This window comes from Diceros bicornis, chromosome 6 (genome assembly GCF_020826845.1).
Source record: "Diceros bicornis minor isolate mBicDic1 chromosome 6, mDicBic1.mat.cur, whole genome shotgun sequence".
NCBI lineage: Eukaryota > Metazoa > Chordata > Mammalia > Perissodactyla > Rhinocerotidae > Diceros > Diceros bicornis.
The window spans coordinates 23,846,672-23,867,798 of NC_080745.1; the positions used below are offsets into that span (position 1 = coordinate 23,846,672).

Below are 21,127 nucleotides of genomic sequence, written 5' to 3' on the forward strand. Positions count from 1 at the left end.
ATGAGTTCAGCAGAAAGCCCATGAGGAAGAGCGGATGTGGAGAAAACTAAGCATTCAGGCCACGGGTGTGGGTTGAAAAGTGTGGAAACCATGTACAGAAAGAGCAGGGTGACCACCAAGATACTGGTCATTTATAGTTGGCTGGTTTGTTTTTTTCAGTTGGATTGCTTTTTGTTATAAGGACCTTCTAAGTGTGAAATGCTAATTTTGCAGTTTCCTAACTTGTTTTTGTCATCAATCTTTGTGTTTAGCCGATTCTACGGGAACTCACTCCCTCTACACCACGTACAAAGATTACGAACTCATGTTCCACGTGTCCACCATGCTTCCCCACATGCCCAACAACAGGCAGCAGGTACGTCCTCCGCCTTTCTCCTTTACAGCAAGGACCACATCTGAGGTCAGTCCGTTGATGGTGTTAGTGCATTTAGAATTTGCAAAGAATCGTTGGGTTTATTTCTTGTTTCTTGAATGGCATTAATAACCTTTGACTCTTTTATCATTTGGAAGTATTTGGGCTTTAAATGGGAGTATTATTGTACAAGTTTTATTGTACTTTTTCGTTATAAAACTTAGAAACTCTTCTACAGGTACCTTTGTTGCTTACTAGGCAAAATCTTAAGGGAAGCCAATGTCAAATGTGTTAATTATAAATAGGACAACTGTGTAATCTGAACTTAGGTTTCTGCATGTGGGTTGATAACTTATTTATAGAGAATACTATAAGAAAGGATCTTATAACTCCTTCATCACATGCTTTAATTTTAGGGGTTTGATTATATTTGGGTTAAATCAGGAGTTAAAACAAAGTTTGTGTTCGTGCTTAGGAAACTTAGTTCTCCTGATGTCACTTAACTGCCCTCCTTTGCTCAATAAGTATTCGTTGAATGAATGAAACTTAATTGTTGAAGAGAATTTTTAGCTCGTACTCATGAAATCCAGTGAAAGTTGTCAAAATATGCATTTTTCCAAAAAAGAAGCCACTTGCCCTGTCCCCGTCACTAGTTACGAGAACCACCTTAGATCCTATAGCCAGGATGAGAAAGCAGGCCCTTGATTTCCCAACCTGGCTCTTCACGTTCAGGGCAGCAGCTCCTCTTTTCGTTTTTCTTCTCATGGTAAGTTGCTAGCTGAATTTCCTTACCATTTTCTATCTAATACTTAACCTCAATCCCTTGTCCTTCCTGAATTTTCTGCAGTGTTTTCTAGGAATCAGAAGTCTTCAGAAGATCTGTCATATGTACATACAGATCTCATATCTGTATGTTTTTTATGAGATGGGGTTACAATCACTAATCTCATGTATACATTTATGTATCTTTTAGCCTAAAGGATTTCTAGCTCTTAAAAAATTTATCTGGAGTAATGCAAGCTAGATTCAGTAGATATTAAGAAGCTTAATTTAGACCCAAGCAGTTGTCCAACAGATACTTGTGAATCATTCAGTAATTAAACTCTGTGTGAGGAGTTACTTGGAAAACTGATAGGGCTTCTTACTCAGGCCAAGAAAATCTGTCAGGACATTAGCAGAAGTAGAGCCAGTGCCTTTTGACCCCAGTCATTGAGTGTTCAAACCACAAAGCCCTCCAGCTCTGTAATTATTTGACTCGTTGGACTCCACACTGAATTGGCCCCGTCCTTTCTCGTGTGGCATCCTCTGGAATTTAGAAGTCTGCGTGACTTGACTGTCACCAGAACTCAAAACTGGCTTCCCTCATTCCTTTTTAGCTGTAAGATAATTAAAATTTGTGGGTTTATCTTCCTGTATAAATCAGTTCCTTAGAGTTTCTGTTGGAGTGGGGGCTCTGCAGTTCCTCCTCCTGTCAAAATCTTCCTACCAATATGGTGTTCCACTGTCTAGCTCAGCACAAGTAGGAGAGCAAACAGCTTCACTGTCATCTATCTGCTTTGATTTAGTACATTGGTTTAGTACGATGTTTGATAGAACATCACTGGCCAGAAAACATGGGTGTCACATCTCTAGAAAGAAGAAAAAACGTAGTAGTTCAATTTCCGGTGTGTATCTTAGACTTTTTTTTTTTTTAAGTTAAAAATAAGAATCCGTACTGACTTTTCACTTGGCTGTTCTGGTTTTAAGGAGGAGCTGTGCACTGTATGTTTTTCTCTACTGGTGTGGCACTTTACTTTTGTACCATGAGTAAAATTTGACATGCTTTGCAAGAACCATCAAAAAAAAAAAAAAATTTGAGGGTTTATGAGTTCTCTGTACCTGACTTTTTTTCACTCTAACTATCCTTGAAAGGTCCTACACACAAAAATGTGGATGGAGGGATGGGGGATGGGTAGCGGGGTGGATGACTGTTTTAAACTTCTTGAACTGGAGATTAAAAAAAAAAAAAATCCCTGTAAATTGAAACTATACATTACAAACTCTGTAGCCTAAAGAATTATTTGGTTGCTTTCTGTTTTTGTTAACTTGAATGAGAACCCGTGGCATTAAGTCCCAGCTACTAGCTTTGTGACCTGTGGCAAAGTTTTCTTTGCTTTAGTTTTCTTTATCCCTAAGGGCAGGGGCTTTATCTCTTTTCTTCACTGAGGTGTCCTTATGTGCTTAGAACCATACCCAGAACATGGTAAGCAGTCAATAAACATTTGTCGAATGACTTAATGAACTTTTCTTAGATGGTAGTTAGAATTAGATGAGTTAATACATAGAAAGCACTTAAAATAGTGCCTGGTACAGTGTGTGCTCAATAAGTTTTAGTTGTTATTTTATTTTATAATTTATTAGACATAGAGCATGAGTATTTTAGATGACTTAATTTGCATTTTATGTTCCTGTTCCCAATCCTAATGATCTATTATGAAAAGCTAAGTCCTGAGTAGTTAAGAAAGTAAGGGACTAATTTATCAATAATTTTAGAAAACTAATTTTACTTTGACATTTAATATTTTGCTAATCATGAGTAGTCATCAGAATATTTTATTCGTAGAGAAATGATGCCACTGCAATCTTGGAATATATATTTTCCAGACTTGTTATAGGTTGTACTGACTCTTTCCATATCTCTCACCCACCCCACCCATGCCCACAAATTGGCTTAATACCAAGGGCATAAATGTCTGGGATGACCAGCCAGGTTCATGACTGCAGTTTGAGGCCACAGAACTTAGCAAAGTTAACTGGCCTGTACGTGAATTGTGCCTGTAACCTTGGCCTCATTAGCGTTAGGATATTTGTCCTAACGCTAAATGGATATTTAACCAGTCCAGACTCGTCCACATCAGATCTAATTTCTTGTGTTTGTTCTTGTAGTACATCAAGCTGAAAGCTGATTCCAAGATGTATTAAAAGTCTTTAGGGAGTTCACCACAGTTGCAGAAGAGTTCAATCTCTGGAATGTCTGACTCTTGCAAAGAAAACCTAGCCAGACCCAGGGAATGATAAGAAACCCCGCTCCTGGAGTGTTTTCCCTCTTCTGTGAAGTCCCGGTCTCCCGGGGCCTGTTTGGCAGTCAGTCCACTTTTCCCAGGGCTGTCTCTCCGTGAGCTTCCCTTCTGACTGTCCTGTAGACAAATCATAGTTAAGCTATCAGGGGATGTTATCAGTGGACAAAACTCCACAAATTAGCTTCAGACTTCACTTTGGCAGAGAAACCTTTTCTTCAAACTAAATGTGTAAAACAGATAAGGGTACCATGGTGCCTGGTACTTAGTAAGCTTTTTTTTTTTAACACATGGATAAAATTAGAGCTGCTCTGCTTGGAAGGGTATCCGAGCCCCACTGAGTTAGTTCCCTAAGGAATAAGACCAGGCCCCTAGGGTTCTGAGATTCCGTTTGAAGGATGCTGGTCTCAGCCTAGTGATGGGCTTGACGTCTGCAGAGGTAACGGAGACACAGCTCGTTAGGTGTGACAGGCTGGAACCACTCCTCCCTGTAATTTAGATAGATGGCCGACTCTGCCTTAAAGGGTTAGGGTACACTCCTAAGTCCCTAACTGGTACTGCTAAGGAACCATTCAAATACTGGAGGAATCTGCCTCATTAAGTGCTATTCGAGCAGGTCATGACTGCACTTGAGTTCACCTATAAATAATAATATGGAATATTTTGGAAGAATAAAATGCTTATTCTGCTTTCCATGATGAACTTTATTCCCAGACCCTAAATAGGAGTGTATGCTTATTCCAAATAATAAGATTTATTGCTTAGAATGTGTTGGTATTGCCCAGTGTCAGAAGAGAAATACTTGTATCTTCATAATCCTGTTCTTATCCTCACTTTGTTATTAAATCATTAAAAATCCATATTCTTGGTTTATTTCTGTTTCTCTGTTTGCAAAATATTCAGCTTCGCTTGTTTGTACGTTTACTCTTGCTGTTGGTAAAATATTTTATGTACTATTTTATATTAAATATTTTGTATACTATTTTATATTAAATATTTTATGTAATATTTTTATTGGTTATATGAAATTATAAATCAGCAATAAATCCTTGAAATAGTAATTAAATTTGATGTGATCTTGCTGATCTAAGAGTGATTAACTAGCCTTTGCTTCTTTTGCAGGGCATGGGTGGGCAAGACTTTCCTTCTCTCAGTGTAGAGGTTTTGTATTTATGTGGTGGCGTGTGTAGGTTTCCCTCCCTTTCTTATTATTCAGACTGCTATTCTATGTTCACTTTTTCCATGTCTCTCCACAGGAAACTCTAGATATCTCTTAAAAATCAAAGCAAAATTCTAACCACCGGTGCACACTCTTGAGTATAGAGTATATGAGGGGGTGTGTTGTGTGTGTTTGTGTGTGCACGTGCATTTTCGTGTGTTGTGTGTGCACACATGCAAAATTAGGAAGGTCTCTGAAGGAGGAGAAGCTCGGCATATGTGTAAGGGGGAGAAGCTTCCCAAGCAAGGGACTAGCAAGTGCCGAGTACCCGCAGCAGAAACGGGTTGGCGTGTTGGAGGGACAGGTGGCGGTCTAGAATTCTAGAAGGGAAGGAGGGGTGATAGATAAAGGTCGGAGAGGTGGAAAGGATCAGGTCCAAGGAGTCTTTGTCAGCCCTGCTCCTACTGACAGGACTTTTAGATTCCAACCTAAAGACTGAGATCCAGAACTTGTGATTGGTTTTTTTATGGGGATACGTTTAATTTTTTGCTCAGTTCTGAGCTCATCTCTTTGAATTTCAGAACTTGTAAGATAATCATTAAATGATGCAGTGTTTTCTCTTTGAAATCATGCTAATTTTCACATATTTGCTTTTTAAGACGAGACTCTCTCTGGAGATCTGCCTTCTCCAGTTTCAAGTTAAGCTTTCTCTTCACTGACTCTGACTCTTAGAAACTCTGAACCACATCCCGACTGCTTCTCTTTCATATTGTGCAGCCTGCTTCCCCCCTCCCCTCCAGAATTAGGTGCATAATGCTGTTTTTCTCTTTTGCTAGGTTAAAAAAAAAACGAACTTAATGAATGAACCTGTTTGCCTAGAGGCTAGTAGATCGGACCTGTGTCCCTTTTGTGTCCCTTTTGATCCGAGGTGGCTGCCTGACCGTTGTTTGTTTTCTCTCACTTTTGATTGTTGCACCGAGTTCAAACTGGCCCCATGAAACTCTGAAGTTTGTTTAAGGAATTGAGAGTGAACCTAAGGGTTGCTATTTCTGTAGTGTCGGCATGCTTTCTGCCATGGAATTGGATGAAGAAGCACATTGTCACTTTCCTTGTCACAGCAGGAGCTTGTTCCTGTTTCACAGCTTGAATCAAGTTTTGGAAATTTAGTAGAATCGAAATCTGTCCGATACAATATTTATTAACTCACTCTTGTGGTTGAAGACACTAAATGGGCGCTCTTGGCACTAGAAAAGTATTAGGAGCATCACATGTCTAGAAAGGAGAGGCTAGACAGGCCAAGGAGGTGTGTTCCTTTAATGCCTGAAACACCGGTGGTGGTAGCATCCTGGTGATCCTGGGACCTGCCTCTGCGTTGTGCTTGTACCCCTGTTCTGGACCAGTTAGAAAAAGACGTTAACTAACTTCTAAAGAAAACATTTACCTTTATATAAGAAGCGCAAGAAATTACTTAGGTTACTTAATGTTTGAAAGAATGTTAAAAAACTATGAATAATGTTTCTGTTAACTTTCCAGATGTTTTGTCTCCAAACAATTCAAGCATCCTGTTAACGGACAGGTGTTATTTTTCTTATTTTGTTCTCCTATAAAGAGCTTTAGATTTTACTCTTAATAAATCTCCTTGCCCCCCACACACACTTTATTGTCTCTACAAAGTGCATTTTGTGACCATGGTTAAATTCACTATACTTTTAAAAACATTTTTGGCCCATTTTACAGAGCAAAAGAATGTGCTTAGAAAGGGACAAAAGAGGTTTGGCATGTGGTCAAGGAAACTAGTTTTAAAGTTTCCTTTAACTTGTGCCTTAAATATTCCTGTGGTGAAGTATAGAATTAGACCCAATGTCTTCCTTCCAGAAGAAGAGAGAATGGATAGGAAGAGCCGTCCAATTTGCTGTTGCAGTGGCAGCAGCAACAAAGTGCTGACTAATGAGTCCGTCCTGCACTGTGAGTGTACTCAAGAGGACCGGCCATGAGGTGTCACACAGCAGTCACTCAGGAAGGAAGAGCTGCAGGGTTCCCCATGTGGCCTTGGCCGTTGTGAGCTCCATCTTCTGATCATTAGTCTGAGAATCCCTGTGTTTCAAGGATATTGAGTAAAGTACAGTATGAGCTATTGTGTTCCGTGTTCAACAAATGTGTTGGACACAGTGTTAGGTATTTTAGGATTTTTTTTAACTCTTCATTTGTTCCTGAATTTCCCTTGTCCTGTTCCAGTACATATGAATCGTGTATTTCAATTTGGGGGGAAATGAGGGAAGAATATCTTAGCCTAGTACAATTTCCAGCTTGTCTGTTGATGTTTGTTTTGGATACTTGTCCTTGCTTCTGTTTTCTTTCTTTATATGAAATATTTATTGTGGTTAACATCTGTGTCCACTATAGTATGGGCAAATGATAAAACAGTGAATATGACCTAGTTTGCTACTAATTTTTTTTACCTGCGTCTGAAATGGCACACATTACTTAAATATCTAGCAAACATCTTTAAAACTACAGATGGTTCATTGAGTCTGTATTAATGTATATCAATGTGTTTTTCAAAACTTCAGAAAGTAAGATGATTTTTATGTGTTTATAACTTTAACCATGCAGATTTAAATAGGAGTTTTCCAGCATATGAATCAACGATTTAACTGCCGTGTAGAGAACTCTGGAAGAGTGAACATCTCATTCCCACTTTTTCAGTCCTTTTATCATGCTAAATCACAAGTCAGGGGCCTGTCAATGAAGTCCTTTTTGTATCTGGGTTTAAAAGGTTTTAAAAGTTGAACCTAGTGCTCTGTACAGTGAGGTGTTTTCTGTAGGTGCCAAATAAATTTAAGAGCAAGCTTGTTGCCTTTGTTATTGGTAGTAAGGAGAGATTTACTACCTGAGATTATCCCATCCTTGCAGTGACATCACCAACTCATAGAAAGATTATTATGTCTATTAAAAATGAAGATCACAGACTTTGTGAGCATAGATACTATGGCTTTACTGCATAAATTTACAGAGTGCCTTGTGTATGGATTTATCCACGTGTATTCAGAGGTGGTCACAGTTTTAATGCACAGTGTTAGGGGGCTATGATTATATATTTGTATCATTTGTTTATTCATTTAGCAAGTGTATATTAGGTGTCTGCTATGTCCTGGGCAGGCCGTGAGAAACTAGGCAATCAGAAGTCAATAAGATACATCCCCGGCCCTCATGAAGCTTGTGACCTGCTGCTGGAGAAGTAAACCAACAATTAGTGTAGAATACAACAACACTAATATCATAGAAATAGGCCTGGGTTTGTGAGTGGAGGACCGAGGAAGTTTCTTCCAGGTGAGTTGATACCTAAGCAGAGACCTGAGTTGTCTAGGAGAAACCTGGGGTGAAGGGGGCATTCGTGGCAGGAGGAACATCAGAAGTAAAGGTGTTGTTAAAATGTTACTGTTCTGGGATTCCTTCTATCCTGCCACATTTGTAATTTATAAGATTACATATTATTGGATTTTCCATTTGTTAATCTGAATTCTGTATTTCTGAATTACATTTAAAAGGCCAGATTTCAGTTAGTTAGTTTGAATATATTAGCCACCAAAATAGCAGTCTTCTATATTTTTGTTGCAGAAATGCATGTTACTACGGGAGCACAAGACTCAGGCTAAGGCCCCGTAACACACTAGTGTAGGACTTGAGTAAACCTGTATCCTCTCTTGGATTCTGTCTCCTCCTTTTAAGTTGAAGAACTTAAACCATAAAATTCCTTAAAGCATTTTGAGCTCTAATGGGCTATTATTTTAGGGTAAAAAAGATAAAGATGAATAGGAGAGAGAACACAAGTTAAATTTTAAAGTAAAAGAGGTGAACTTAAATATTCAGACTTAAAGTTCTTTCCATAGGTCTTTTGGACGCAGCCCATTTTGCTTTTGCTGTGCCATGTTTAGCAGCACTAGATTCCAAAGAATGACTCTGCTCTTCTAACTAAGGCCTTTAAATGGAAAGATGAGTGAATTGTATGTAATTACATATTTTGTTTTCTCAGAAAAATCTTGTTTGTAACTCTGTGTGTGTATGTTCACTTTCCTGACTGCAGCTTCTGAGGAAAAGGCACATAGGAAATGACATCGTGACCATTGTCTTCCAAGAGCCTGGAGCACTTCCTTTCACTCCAAAGAGCATCCGGTCCCACTTTCAACACGTCTTTGTCATAGTCAAAGTGCATAATCCATGTACTGAAAATGTGTGTTACAGGTGAGTCAGTAATTCCTGATTTTTCATTCTCATAGGTTTATTTCAACAGAGCATTTTTTCCCAAAATATCTTTGTTTTCCAGTTCTTATTTCTAAACCTCATAATTATCCTTTTTTTCCTAATTGTATTTCCCACTGTCTTCACTGAGGTACTTTCTGTAAGAAATAATTGCCTTCTTTCCATTTTGAAAAAGTGAAATGTCTAGCAGTTCAAAATCACAGATTACACATTTCTTCAATTTTCCCCTTAAAAACTGCATCCAGCCCCCGCTGGAACCGTGGCTTAACTGATACCAGCCTTGGAGGTGGGTGATACGGCCTCTCAGTTCTTCTCCAGCAGAAGGAATTGTTGTAGTGGTAAAACATTTCTTCACGTCTAAGATCTTGGAAACATCCACTGCCGCAGGGACAAAGAGTTGACATTTGCTTTGGTGAGTTCCCAAGGCCATACACAGGGCTGCGAATCCCGAGGCTGTTTCTGACCAGGCCTGCTTTTCCTCTTTATGCCTGCTCTCAGACTCTTTCTTAGGAAATAACCGTCACTCAAAGACTGTGCCATGTGGCGTATTGGTGAAAGAGTGGGTTTTTGACCTGAGTTAGAATCCAGCTCTACTGCGTGTCATGGTGTTTTGTATGAGGTATTTTATTTTTGAGTCTTCAATTCCTTCTCTTAAAATTGAGGGTAATACAGTCATGTGTCGCTTAACAATGGGGATCCATTCTGAGAAATGTGTCCTTAAGTAATTTCGTCCTTGTGCAAGCATCATAGAGTATATTCACACAAACCTAGATGGTATTGCCTACTACACACCTAGGCTATCTGGTAACAATGTTATGGGAGCACCGTTGTCTATGTGGTCCGCCATTGACTGAAACGTCGTTATGTGGCTCATGACTGTAGTACCTGCTTCACTGTGTAGTTATGAAGAATAAATAGCAGAAATTATGCAAAACACCTATGCGAGCTCCTGGCCCTCATCAAAGGTTATTTCCCTTTATCATCTTAAAACAGTGGTTTCCAGTTGAGCTGCCTACTGGACCCAGGTGGGGTACATGAGTGTGAGTTGTGAGCGAGTGGTAGAACCCATGAAGACTGTAGGGCGTGCCCTCCTAAAGGCAAAAAAACTAGTCTGTGTATTAAACGTTGCCAGTTTACATCCCCACCCCCTGTCTAACCCATCTTAAAAAGAACACAAAGTCTATAAATTGGTAGTTCTTAGCTTGAATTTTACTTCACAGTCAGCTTGTTAAACATAGAGATTCTCTGGCCCCACTCTGCAGTATTCTAATGTAAGAGACCTGGAATTGACCAAAGCATCTGCATGTTTTCCTCCCATAGTGATTCTTACATACATCTGGGCTAAAGACCAGTGGCCTGAGTGCTCAGAACTACTTTTAAGAAATCATAGTGGAAAAAGTATATCTATTCTGTATAAATGATATGCTTAAAATAGATAATGTTGGTACAGACGTGGTAAATTGGTTTATTCTTCTGAGATCTCACCCGATGAATGATAATTATGAAGGATAATCTTACAAGAACCTTCCTAATGGATTGGAAACAAGCCTAGGTCCTTATTATATTTGGTGTTATTTTATTGGTTGCTGTTTTTAAGTCAAATCAAGTATTTTTAAATACTTTTTGTCTTTAGTTTATGCTTATATCAGGAGGTGGTTCATTTGAACAAAAAAATTTAAGGATAAATAGTATCTATTTTTGTTTCTTTCAGGTTTTCTGGTTTTAATTAAACGACTGGGGAGGGATGTTTTTGAAACCAGTATTGGTATAGATCTTACTTGTAAACAAAGTGGATTGTGTTACGTTTTCTATGATGGAAGATAGCATGTGCAAATCATTCAGACATGGAGTCACTGGTTTTTAAGAAACCACATTGTTATCACTTAAATTATCATTTACTAGTGAGATTCAAATGTAAAATCAATAGAGTGCCTCAGATTTTTGGAAGTGCCTCGTAAACATTCATATTGATCATGCTTACAACTTCCCGAGTATTCTTCAAAGAATCAATAATAATCTTCTGGAATGCTGTAGTCAAATCAATGCCATAACATTTTATGAAACCATATTTACTCTGTCACATGGAATAAGGTTGCAGTGCCTAAATTTCCCAAAAACACTTTATAGGTCTGTTTCATATGCTATTCCTCAAAACATAGCAGTGGCAAAATAAATTCATCAAAATAATTTCCAAAGAAATGACAAAATATAGTCCAGGTCTATTGTTTTCTAAGGTTGCTGTGTCTTAATCTACGGATGCATTTTAAAGAAGACTGGGTGGATTGCACACACCTCAGGCGAAGTCCCATTAGTACTGTTCCTCTCATGAGCTTTGTGCAGGTGCTGAGTGGCAGTGAGTTCTGGCTGATGAGGACGTGTGGTACCACTTAGTGCAGATCATGGTGCAGACAGGCCGTTGGGTTGAGATGACCTCCTCTGATGGAAACGGTGCTGCCCAACAAGTGCACTGTCTAGAGGAGTAGAAGAGCACGCTCCCACCTTACAGAGGTGGTCTGAGGCATCCCCCGTGCATGCAGCAGGATTCTCAAGAAGTAATGCTGGGTCCTCTTGAACCTGGAGAGGGAGGATGAGGCAACATCCTGAAAGCTCCATGGAACATAATTTTGGCCTGAAACTTTAAAAAACCAAACTTAACTAATTGCCTGTTTCTTTATACAAAGATTCTTTAGTTTTAATAGTTGTAGCCATTGCAGAGCTAACTTGGAGGGATTTATGTGTTTGTATACTTTCCAAGATAAACTTTTTGCAAAATATATCTCTTGGTAACTGAATGAGTAAACTTCTTGGTATGGAAGCTTGGTAGCTAACTGTCAATTAAAAGTGCAAAGATGTCTACAGAAAGTGATGACTTCCATTTTAGAAAATTTAATATGTAGTCCCTCTTGACAGAAATTAGATGATGTTAAATTGATGATTGTTTCTGAGAATAATGATAATCACAGCAGTTTGGATAATAATAGCTTTACATGCATTATTTCGTTTAATCCTCACAATGGACTTTTGAGGATGGCCCTATTTTGACCTCCATTTTACAGGTGAGGAAACTGAGGCACTGAGGGTTTAAGAAACCAGTTCAGAGTGTCTTAGAAAGTGGTGGCGCTGGAATCCCAATGAGGCTGCCAGACTCCAGAGTCTGCCCTTCACCACTTTGCTTTCCTAAAACCCTTTAACTTGCATATTAAGGAATGCTTTGTATTGTTGCTTTCAGTGGAGGAGTCTTATATCTAAATCATCAACAAATGCTGTCAAGTTATTTGGGTAAAATAAGGAGTTCTGAAACACATTCTTGTGTCAACCTATTGGGAATTATCTAAATCTGGCAAAAGAATATTCCTTCTGACTTCAACTCTGCTTGAAAGAATTTGGATTCCATAAACTTTTGTAACCAGGGATAGCTAATTGGTCCCCATCCCCAGAATATCATAGTAATTATGGAATGGCCATGCCTAAATTCTGCTGCTTTTTTGGTACAACTATGATTTGAGATGCACAGGATTGCAGTTTATCGGGCAGGAACATACCATACATTGTAGAGGGTTTGTCCAGTTAGATATTAGGGTCGATAATTTGGGACAAAAAGAATTGCCCTTTTAAAAGATCCCTCCATCTACCCACCATGGAGCTCCACAGTGAGAGCTATGTTGGAACATACTTGGATATAAAAAGGTTTCCCTGCTGCTTTGGCTTAAGTGCATACAAGTTGCAGTCAGAGAGTAGCTTGAGATCCACAGATCTAAGTGCAAAATGGGACTTGGCCTCCTCAGCATTGTGTGGATAAAATCCTTCCAGGAATCTATGCTCATTCCTGGAAGAGAAAACCAAATTTAGGAGAGGTGATCACGTGAGTTTATTATGCCCAATATCAGTAGGGCAGGTGCCAGTGCACAGAGAGGCTGTTTGAGCTCATCGATCAGTGTAAAGGAGAAGCAACAATGTGTGGTTAGACCAGCTCTCAGGGAGTTAACATGTGAGGACAAGTTAATTCCTACTCAGTCTAGAACGTCCTCCCAAGGCTGGTAGTGAGGAGGAGATGGGTCAAGTATGATGTTGGCCCCTGAGCCACTTCAACCTCTGCAGTGTTTTAGTACCCTCCTTTGAGGACATGAGTCAGGTCCCCCACGTCACCCTCTGGTTTGGTGCATATACTACCATCCATGAATGAATGTGGTGTATCTGTACACCTGTAGTCCTTCTTCCCTCCCCTTTCATACCCACTAAGGCCCCATCCAGACAGTCTTCCATCCTGCTGCTCAGGTCTCCAGAAGTGATTAACTCTTCTCATGAGTGTGCAGGTTAATGCAAAGGTGAGAGATATCTGGGACTGTGATCTTTTTAGAGTCTAACCAACCACATTCTAGAAGAGGAATTCATGCCTGACAGAAGGTTTTTTCATTCCTCAATTCACCTCTTTCAGGATTTTCTACAGTGATGACAATGAAGCATAGATTGCTTCCTTTGTTTATCCCAACAGAGAAAATATCAGCCTGGGCAGATGTGAGATTAGTACAAATTCTTGATCTGCAGTATCTACTCAGTAATTGAGGAGTAGATGCTGTGAGATTCATGCATTCACTCACTCCAGTCCTTCATTTGTTAGTTCATTAATTTACTCTTTATAGTGGATCTTATTCCAAAAAGGATTTGAGACAACTATAACTTCTGTCTGTTGTAGGGGAACATTCTTGGTGTTGCAATCTTAAGATGGTTGTTACTTTCACAGTATATTTGATCTTTTTAGTCCCTGGAATCTCTTAAAACTTTGCTCCCAGAAAGCCTTCATTTAGATTTTCAGAATGTGATCAAGTGAGCATTTCCTTAAAAAAAAGTGACACTTAAAAATTTTGGGGGCCGTCCCGGTGATGTAGTGGTTAAGTTCTCACACTGTGTTTCAGTGGCCCAGGGTTCGTGGGTTCACATCCCGGGCGCAGACCTACACAGCGCTTTTCAAGTCATGCTGTGGCGGTGTCCCCCATACAAGATAGAGGAAGATTGGCACAGATGTTAGTTCACTGACAATCTTCCTCAAGCAGAAAGAGAAAGATTGGCAACAGATGTTAGCTCAGGGCCAATCTTCCTTACCAAAAAAAAAAGCAAGAAAGAAACATTTTGACCCTGTAAGTATGGTCATTGTACCCAGTACCAGTGAGATCCCAAGCAGCCAACTGGGGCTAATCTCACTTCTGTTGGAAGAGTCACTGTGTTTCTCAGTGATGACCAGCTGCAGAATTACGGAGTACCAGCCTGGCGCCGTCTGGAACTCTGCATATCCTGTCCCACTATGGATCCATTACCACCTATCTTAGCTCAGGTAGCCGTGAAAAAGTACCGCAGATGGAGCGATTTAAACAACAGACGTTTATTTCTCATGGCTCTGGAGCCTGGAAGTTCAAGATCAAGGTGTTGTCAGCTTTGGTTTCTCCTGAGGCCTCTTCCTTGGCATGCAGGTAGCACCTTCTCGCTATGTCCTCACATGGTCTTTCCTCTCTGTGCCTGCGCCCCTGCTGTCTCTCTGTGTGTCCAAATCTCCTTTTATAAGGACATCAGTTGCATTAGATTAGGACACACCCTAACGGCTTCATTTTGACTTAATCATCTCTTTAAAGATCCTGTCTCCGAATACAGTCACATTCTCAGCTACTGGGGTTTAAGACGTCAACGTACAAATTTTTAGGGTACACAACTCAGCCCAGAACACGCCCTTCACCTACTAAGTTCGAAAAGTTTTGCTTGAAAACAAACAAACAATAACTTGGTATCCAGAAATTATGATAACAAGAAGCTGCAAAACTGTGGCTGAAGTTGAAAGTCTGGGTATATGTCAGATTTCTGAAGATAAATATTATGATATCATAGCTCATCTCACTTTTCTTTTTTCTTCCTCAGTGTTGGAGTTTCTAGATCAAAAGATGTGCCACCATTTGGTCCACCGATTCCCAAAGGCGTAACTTTTCCAAAATCAGCAGTATTTCGGGACTTCCTTTTAGCCAAAGTAATCAATGCCGAAAACGCAGCCCATAAATCAGAAAAGTTTCGAGCGATGGCCACTCGAACAAGGCAAGAGTACTTGAAAGATCTGGCGGAGAACTTTGTCACGACTGCCACCGTGGATACCTCTGTGAAATTCAGCTTCATTACACTGGGTGCAAAGAAAAAGGAGAAAGTAAAGCCAAGGAAGGACGCCCACCTGTTTAGCGTCGGAGCAATCATGTGGCACGTAATAGCTCGGGACTTCGGCCAGTCTGCTGACATTGAATGTCTTCTTGGAATTTCCAATGAGTTCATAATGTTGATTGAAAAGGATTCCAAGAACGTTGTATTTAACTGTTCCTGCAGGGATGTCATTGGGTGGACATCTGGATTAATGAGTATCAAAGTATTTTACGAAAGAGGAGAATGTATCCTTCTGTCCTCAGTGGATAACTGTGCTGAAGAAATAAGGGAAATTGTTCAGCGATTAGGAGTAAGTACAGGGTTTGTATATCCCGCCGTCCTTAGGTCTTCAATCCCAGATTCATAACAGCTTCCACTGGGGAAATTCCACCATGATTATGGCACCTAGGGAATGAATTACTATTTCTTATGGCTACAGAGCTTAATTTTGAATGCTGTGTCCTTTTGAGCAGTTGCTGAATACATGAATGGTGGAGCAGCACCTGTTACAAGTTGATTAGAAAGGAAAAGTTAAGCCAACTTTCGAAAGGGAACATCGGGATGTATTTTTATAGTATTTGAAGGAAAAACAGAAGAATTGTCTAGATATTATGTCTGTTTGTAGAGACTGACATGACAGTACCTTCCCAGAGGGAAATTAATAGGCACAAAATTGCTGTTGACCATATGAGTGAGACATTCTCTCTGCAGCTTCAACTCTGCACGTTTATACAGCAGGTATTTTTGTTTAGTCTGCCGGATTAAATATGTTATTAATCTTCCAGCCACAGTTTCTTAAGGAGGTTTTATAGAATTACCCATTAAGTTAGTCAAAAGAAAAAAAATCAGTCATAAAAGAGATTTTTTAAAAATGTTATCTTTAGTACAAAGACCCTAAGTGATGTCCATGGGTTTAGCAGTTGTATTTCTGCTCCTACTTTTAACAAAGGAAGTTGCAGATTTTAGTTTGAGTATATACAATAGAGTTATAAGAATAAACCAAATATAATACAAGAACAAAACATGCCTTCACAAAAGAATTTCTCATGTGTAAATCTTCCCCCGGGGGGATGTATATTTCGTTAATTAGAAAAGACTTAGTCAATTATGGATCATGAAAAAAGGAGAAATTATATCCATTTCTTGCCCCGTTTTCTCTCACCAAGTATAAATCTCCCTGTTGTTATTTGACACCATGTATGAGACACAATACAATCCAGTCAGTCCTGCTAGCACTGGAGAAATAATTTCATACTTTGCAGACACTGTTTACAGGAAAGAGCCTCGGTGTGTTCAGCAGTATTGTTGGGTACATGTGCGTAAACCTAGATGTGATTTGGGGATGATTAAGTACGTGAGTACTTGATGTATCTGGAGAATTGAGTTATCCTTATGAGTCCCAGGACACATTGTACTTTCTGTAATATTGCAGATACTTGTGGAGATCCACTGAGTCATAATAATCTGTGCTCCTAAAAATACAACACAGATAAATGCCACTTCACCAGCCACCAAAGTACACACTACAATGGGTAATTTACACATAGGTTCTTACACATCCACTGTTCCATGGACCCCATCCCACCATTTTCCTAGAAAAATGACTGTATTGCTAATGTGACTGAGGTGCCTAATGCCTGGAATATATTTGAGGAAGTATATTCTGTGTCTAGGATGACTTGTAACAGGAGATATTGGAAATAAACCAACCCAAAGACTGTCGAAGGGATAGAACATAAGGTTGGTACAGGGCAGTTCCAACAGAAATGGAAAGAAAGAGGAGGATGGAGTCATAGTAGAAATACTGGGAATGAGTGCTTTTGGCAGATGGTACTCAGTGTGCGTTCTATGGTGGCAGAAAGTGAAATTAAAGGTGTCTGTTATGCAGGTAAAGCTACAAGAAGGGAATGAGCTTACACCTAAAGGGACGGGCAGGGCCAGCTTCATCGGTGTGCAGCCTGTGCAGTCACACAGGGACCCATTCTCAGAAGATGCCATGCGTGGTTGAATGCTCTGCCATCTTGAAATTCTGAATAATTTTTGACTATGGCCCTGCATTTCTTTCTTTCTTTCTTTCTTTTTCTTTCTTTCTTTCTTTCTTTCTTTCTTTCTTTCTTTCTTTCTTTCTTTCTTTCTTTCTTTCTTTCTTCCTTCCTTCCTTCCTTCCTTCCTTCCTTCCTTCCTTCCTTCCTTCCTTCCTTCCTTCCTTCCTTCCTTCCTTCCTTCCTTCCTTCCGATTGGCCCTGAGCTAACATCTGCCAATCCTCCTCTTTTCACTGAGGGAGACTGGTCCTGGGCTAACATCCATGCCCATCTTCTTCCACTTTATATGGGACGCCACCACAGCATGGCTTGACAAGCGGTGCATCGGTGCATGCCCGGGATCCGAACCAGTGAACCCCAGGCTCCCGCAGCAGAGCACGCGCACTTAACCGCTTGCACCATGGGGCCGGCCCTGGCCCTGCATTTCTGTTTTGCACTGGGCCCCACAAATTATGTAGCCATTCCTGGGTACATGGATAGGAGGCCACCATTTCATGTGATAATTGAATCTGTGCAAGTACATGAGGACCTCCAAGTAAATGGAGAACGTGATCTTCAACCTTTTTGAATGTTAGTAAGAAGGAAAGAACAGAAGGGATAAAGAAAGACAGAAAGCAAAAGTAGAGGAGGTGGCAGGTGGTTGGAGGAAATAAGTAGAAGAGACAGAACGTGTAGTACTCTGGAAAAGCCTGGCTGTTCACTCTTTAGTCTGCTATATGGATGTTCAATTTCAACCGAAAATTGCATAATGTTTGAAAGAAAGCTGGGCACCTGTCATAGGTAGTCTTTGGTAGGGGAACATAGTTGAAACAAAGTTGGAAAAAAAGTGAAGGAAAAGTTTATTCAGGTTGTAAGTATTATGAACATACTTTTGCTAACAATTTTAAATTAGTTCACTTCATAACTTTGGAAACTTCAGTCTTTCAAAACTTCACTGCTAACTGAGACCAGCAATCCCTTGCCCCATTTTCCTAAGCCCCGAACTGTCAATGTGTCTCTATAAGACACTGGTTGGGCACATGTGCACCCATGGTGGTACATGGAAACCTCAGACACAGTGATGATACACTGAACCAGCCCCAGTCCCACAGCTGCACTTATAGTCAAAGGTCTTATTAAATAGGATCTGCGTATTCAGAGCATGTTTCATGGAAATAGAGCATTTATTAAACTGAAACTTCATACATTAGCTCTGTGCTTTGGGGGATATGGGTATGATATCTCCTGACTTTTAATTTCCCACATATAAGTGATGCCATAGTCATCAAATGATATTTAATGAGCCCATGTTTTTCTTTCAATGCTTGGAAGCTGTCTCAGTAAGCACTTTTGAGGGTGGCATTAACTGATTATTGGTGCTTTAGTACACCGAGTGGGATGCAAATCACCTTTCTTCCTTCATGTTCCCGTTTGGGATACTGCAGTAGACTCCCACTCTTGGGGCAGGTAAGCACACCGGAGCTGCTCCTGCTTGGGCTTACCCTAGGCCCCGAGGGATGGCCCAGCGGAGGAGAGGCAGCCTGCAGGCATAGAAAGTTTCTGCTGCCTGCAAGAGCACCATCCTGCATACTGCCCTTGTCAGCAGACGCCAAGGAGCCTCGCTGACGGGCCCACGTTTGATCTAAACGGTCCTCAACACCCAGGCAAGCAAGGGCAGCCAGTCCCCAGCAGAGGGGTCCTAGAGGACAGAACAGGACGTCCACAGGGCTGGTGCACAGAGAGCACTTACAGTTTTCCTAACATTCTGACTTCTGCTACTGCCTATCCTGGGGGCAGGTCCCTAAGGGTTAGCTTAGAAGTGTTTGGGGCCATTTTTAAGTTGAATGAAATTGTCTAATAGGTTTTAATGCTTGGTGGGTGAAACTTGTAATTGTTTTGAAAGAGTAGTTACATTTTTTCCATTGCTACAGTGCATCTGGAACGATGGAATTTATATCCTTAAGAACCAAGTCAGTTGACATAAAGGAGAGGAGGGAATTATCAGAGCCCATCTTAAGCTCACAGGCTCTAGGTCAGTGGCTTCTAAGAAAAAGCAGGACACCTGTATCAGGAATAGATTTGCCTTTGAAAAATGAAACTGTTGGTTTATTTTTGTTATTTTCTTTACGCCTGATGCCACAGTTAGATAGGTGAACTCTGATTGGAATGTGTCCTTGTCTTGTCACTTGGATAGTTCGAAGGACGGGCTGTGAGGGCTGAGGGGAGAGGAGCAGGCACAGAGCCTGTGTGCGCACCTCTAACATGGGGACTCTGCAGCGTTGTCACTAACAGCCTCCTATCCCCTTAGATAGTGACGAGAGGCTGTGAGACCGTGGAAATGACCCTGAGGAGGAACGGGCTGGGCCAGCTTGGCTTCCACGTGAATTTTGAAGGAATCGTTGCAGACGTGGAACCTTTTGGCTTTGCCTGGAAGGCTGGGCTTCGCCAAGGGAGCCGCCTTGTGGAGATCTGCAAAGTGGCCGTGGCCACTCTGACCCACGAGCAGATGATCGACCTGCTCCGGACTTCCGTGACCGTGAAGGTGGTCATCATCCAGCCCCACGACGATGGCTCGCCCCGGAGGTAAGACATGGGAGGCCCTCAGCAGTGCTCGCTCCTTCTTGGCCTCTGTAGCAGGTGCTGCCCTAACTGCTCTGCAGGGGCCTGAGAAAACGTCAAGTGCATCTTCCACCAAAGTTGTTTGGGCATCAACCATTAGAGCAATTTAAAAAGAGCTTTAAAAAAGTTCTCAGTGTATAATACATGATAAATTGTAATTTTCTGAGCAGTTTAATGGGACATTGACCGTGTAAAAGCTGAGATATTATAAACTGAGGAACAGAGCACCTGCTTGGTTCACTGGGCCATTGAGACTTACGTCTCAGAAGAGATATTCTTAATCAAAGCTCAGCCTTTTGCAAGTTAAATACTTTTCTCTGCGCTACTAGAATTCCTTTTCATAATGTGAAGTCATTGATTATTAACCTGATATTTAAGAGATCAATACCTGTATGTCTGAAGGAATATTGGAATATCAGATCTACTCTGTGTGGTGACTACTCCATTCCAGTTAAACTGGTTCAGGGCATCCTCATGAGCTGTCACGAGAGACATAAAAAGAAGTGGCTAGACTTGGAAGGCTCAGAGTGGATGGGTGGAGGTTGGGAACAGGAATGGAATTAGCAAGTGATCCTGTCCCATTATTAATAGAAAATAATCGTGCTCAACATCAAGAAAATATTAGGCCACAAAGAGAAAGAATGCTAAGAACAAGCTGTCCATCTGGCTGTAGCCCCCCTTTGTGCTGCAGTGTCTGGTGGTCCTATCTAGAGCACATTGTCTCCATCTGCATCTCAGAAGGAGTTCCTACAGGCTGCCTTAGGAGCTCTGGCTTGGGCGAGGTCAAGTATACTTGGAATCCAGGCATTAGCTGTGTGAGCTTGGGTAATTCACATGCTCTCTAATACTCATTTAATATCTGTAAGATGGGGATTGAAATGTTGCCTACCTCCTACTGTTTCTATGAAGATTAAATAGGATGATATATGTAAAGCACTTAGCACCTTCTGCCATAATCCACACCCCACACTTTCAGTTAAAAAAAACAAACAAGGGGCCGGCCCGGTGGCGCAAGCGGTTAAGTACGCAAGCTCCGCTGTGGCGGCCCGGGGTTCACCAGTTCGGATCCCGGGCGCGCACCGACACACTGCTTGGCAAGCCATGCTGTGGCGGCGTCCCACATAAAGTGGAGGAAGATGGGCATGGATGTTAGCCCAGGGCCAGTCCTCCTCAGCAAAAAAAGAGGAGGATTGGCAGATGTTAGCTCAAGGCAGATCTTCCTCACAAAAAAAAAAAAAAAACTTCAGGATATTCATTTTAATGTTCTCATGCCCTAAAAGAAATTCTTATCATTCAAGGATAGCATGATTACTGTGCCTACTTTCTGGATTTATTTCTGTGGTAACTGAGGACATTCTTTCTACTTTCTCCATCTCCTTTCCTCAGCCTCTAAAACCGGCACTGTCCAATAGCACTTTCTGCAGTGATATGTTCTACAGCTGTGCTGTCCAGAACAGTAGCCATTAACCACATGTGACTATCACACAC

General features: G+C 40.9%; 1 protein-coding gene across 6 annotated transcripts in view; it reads left to right on the top strand.

Moving 5' to 3' along the window:
* SIPA1L2 (signal induced proliferation associated 1 like 2) overlaps positions 1-21,127 on the top strand; it is a 217,715-nt gene that overhangs the window by 141,523 nt on the left and 55,065 nt on the right. For all 6 annotated transcript variants that reach the window (XM_058543017.1, XM_058543016.1, XM_058543015.1 and 3 more), the window contains 4 exons: positions 252-355; positions 8,652-8,809; positions 14,732-15,308; positions 19,329-19,603. In XM_058543017.1, the coding sequence (XP_058399000.1) occupies positions 252-355; positions 8,652-8,809; positions 14,732-15,308; positions 19,329-19,603 (1,114 nt within the window). The remainder of the gene's footprint in view (positions 1-251; positions 356-8,651; positions 8,810-14,731; positions 15,309-19,328; positions 19,604-21,127) is intronic.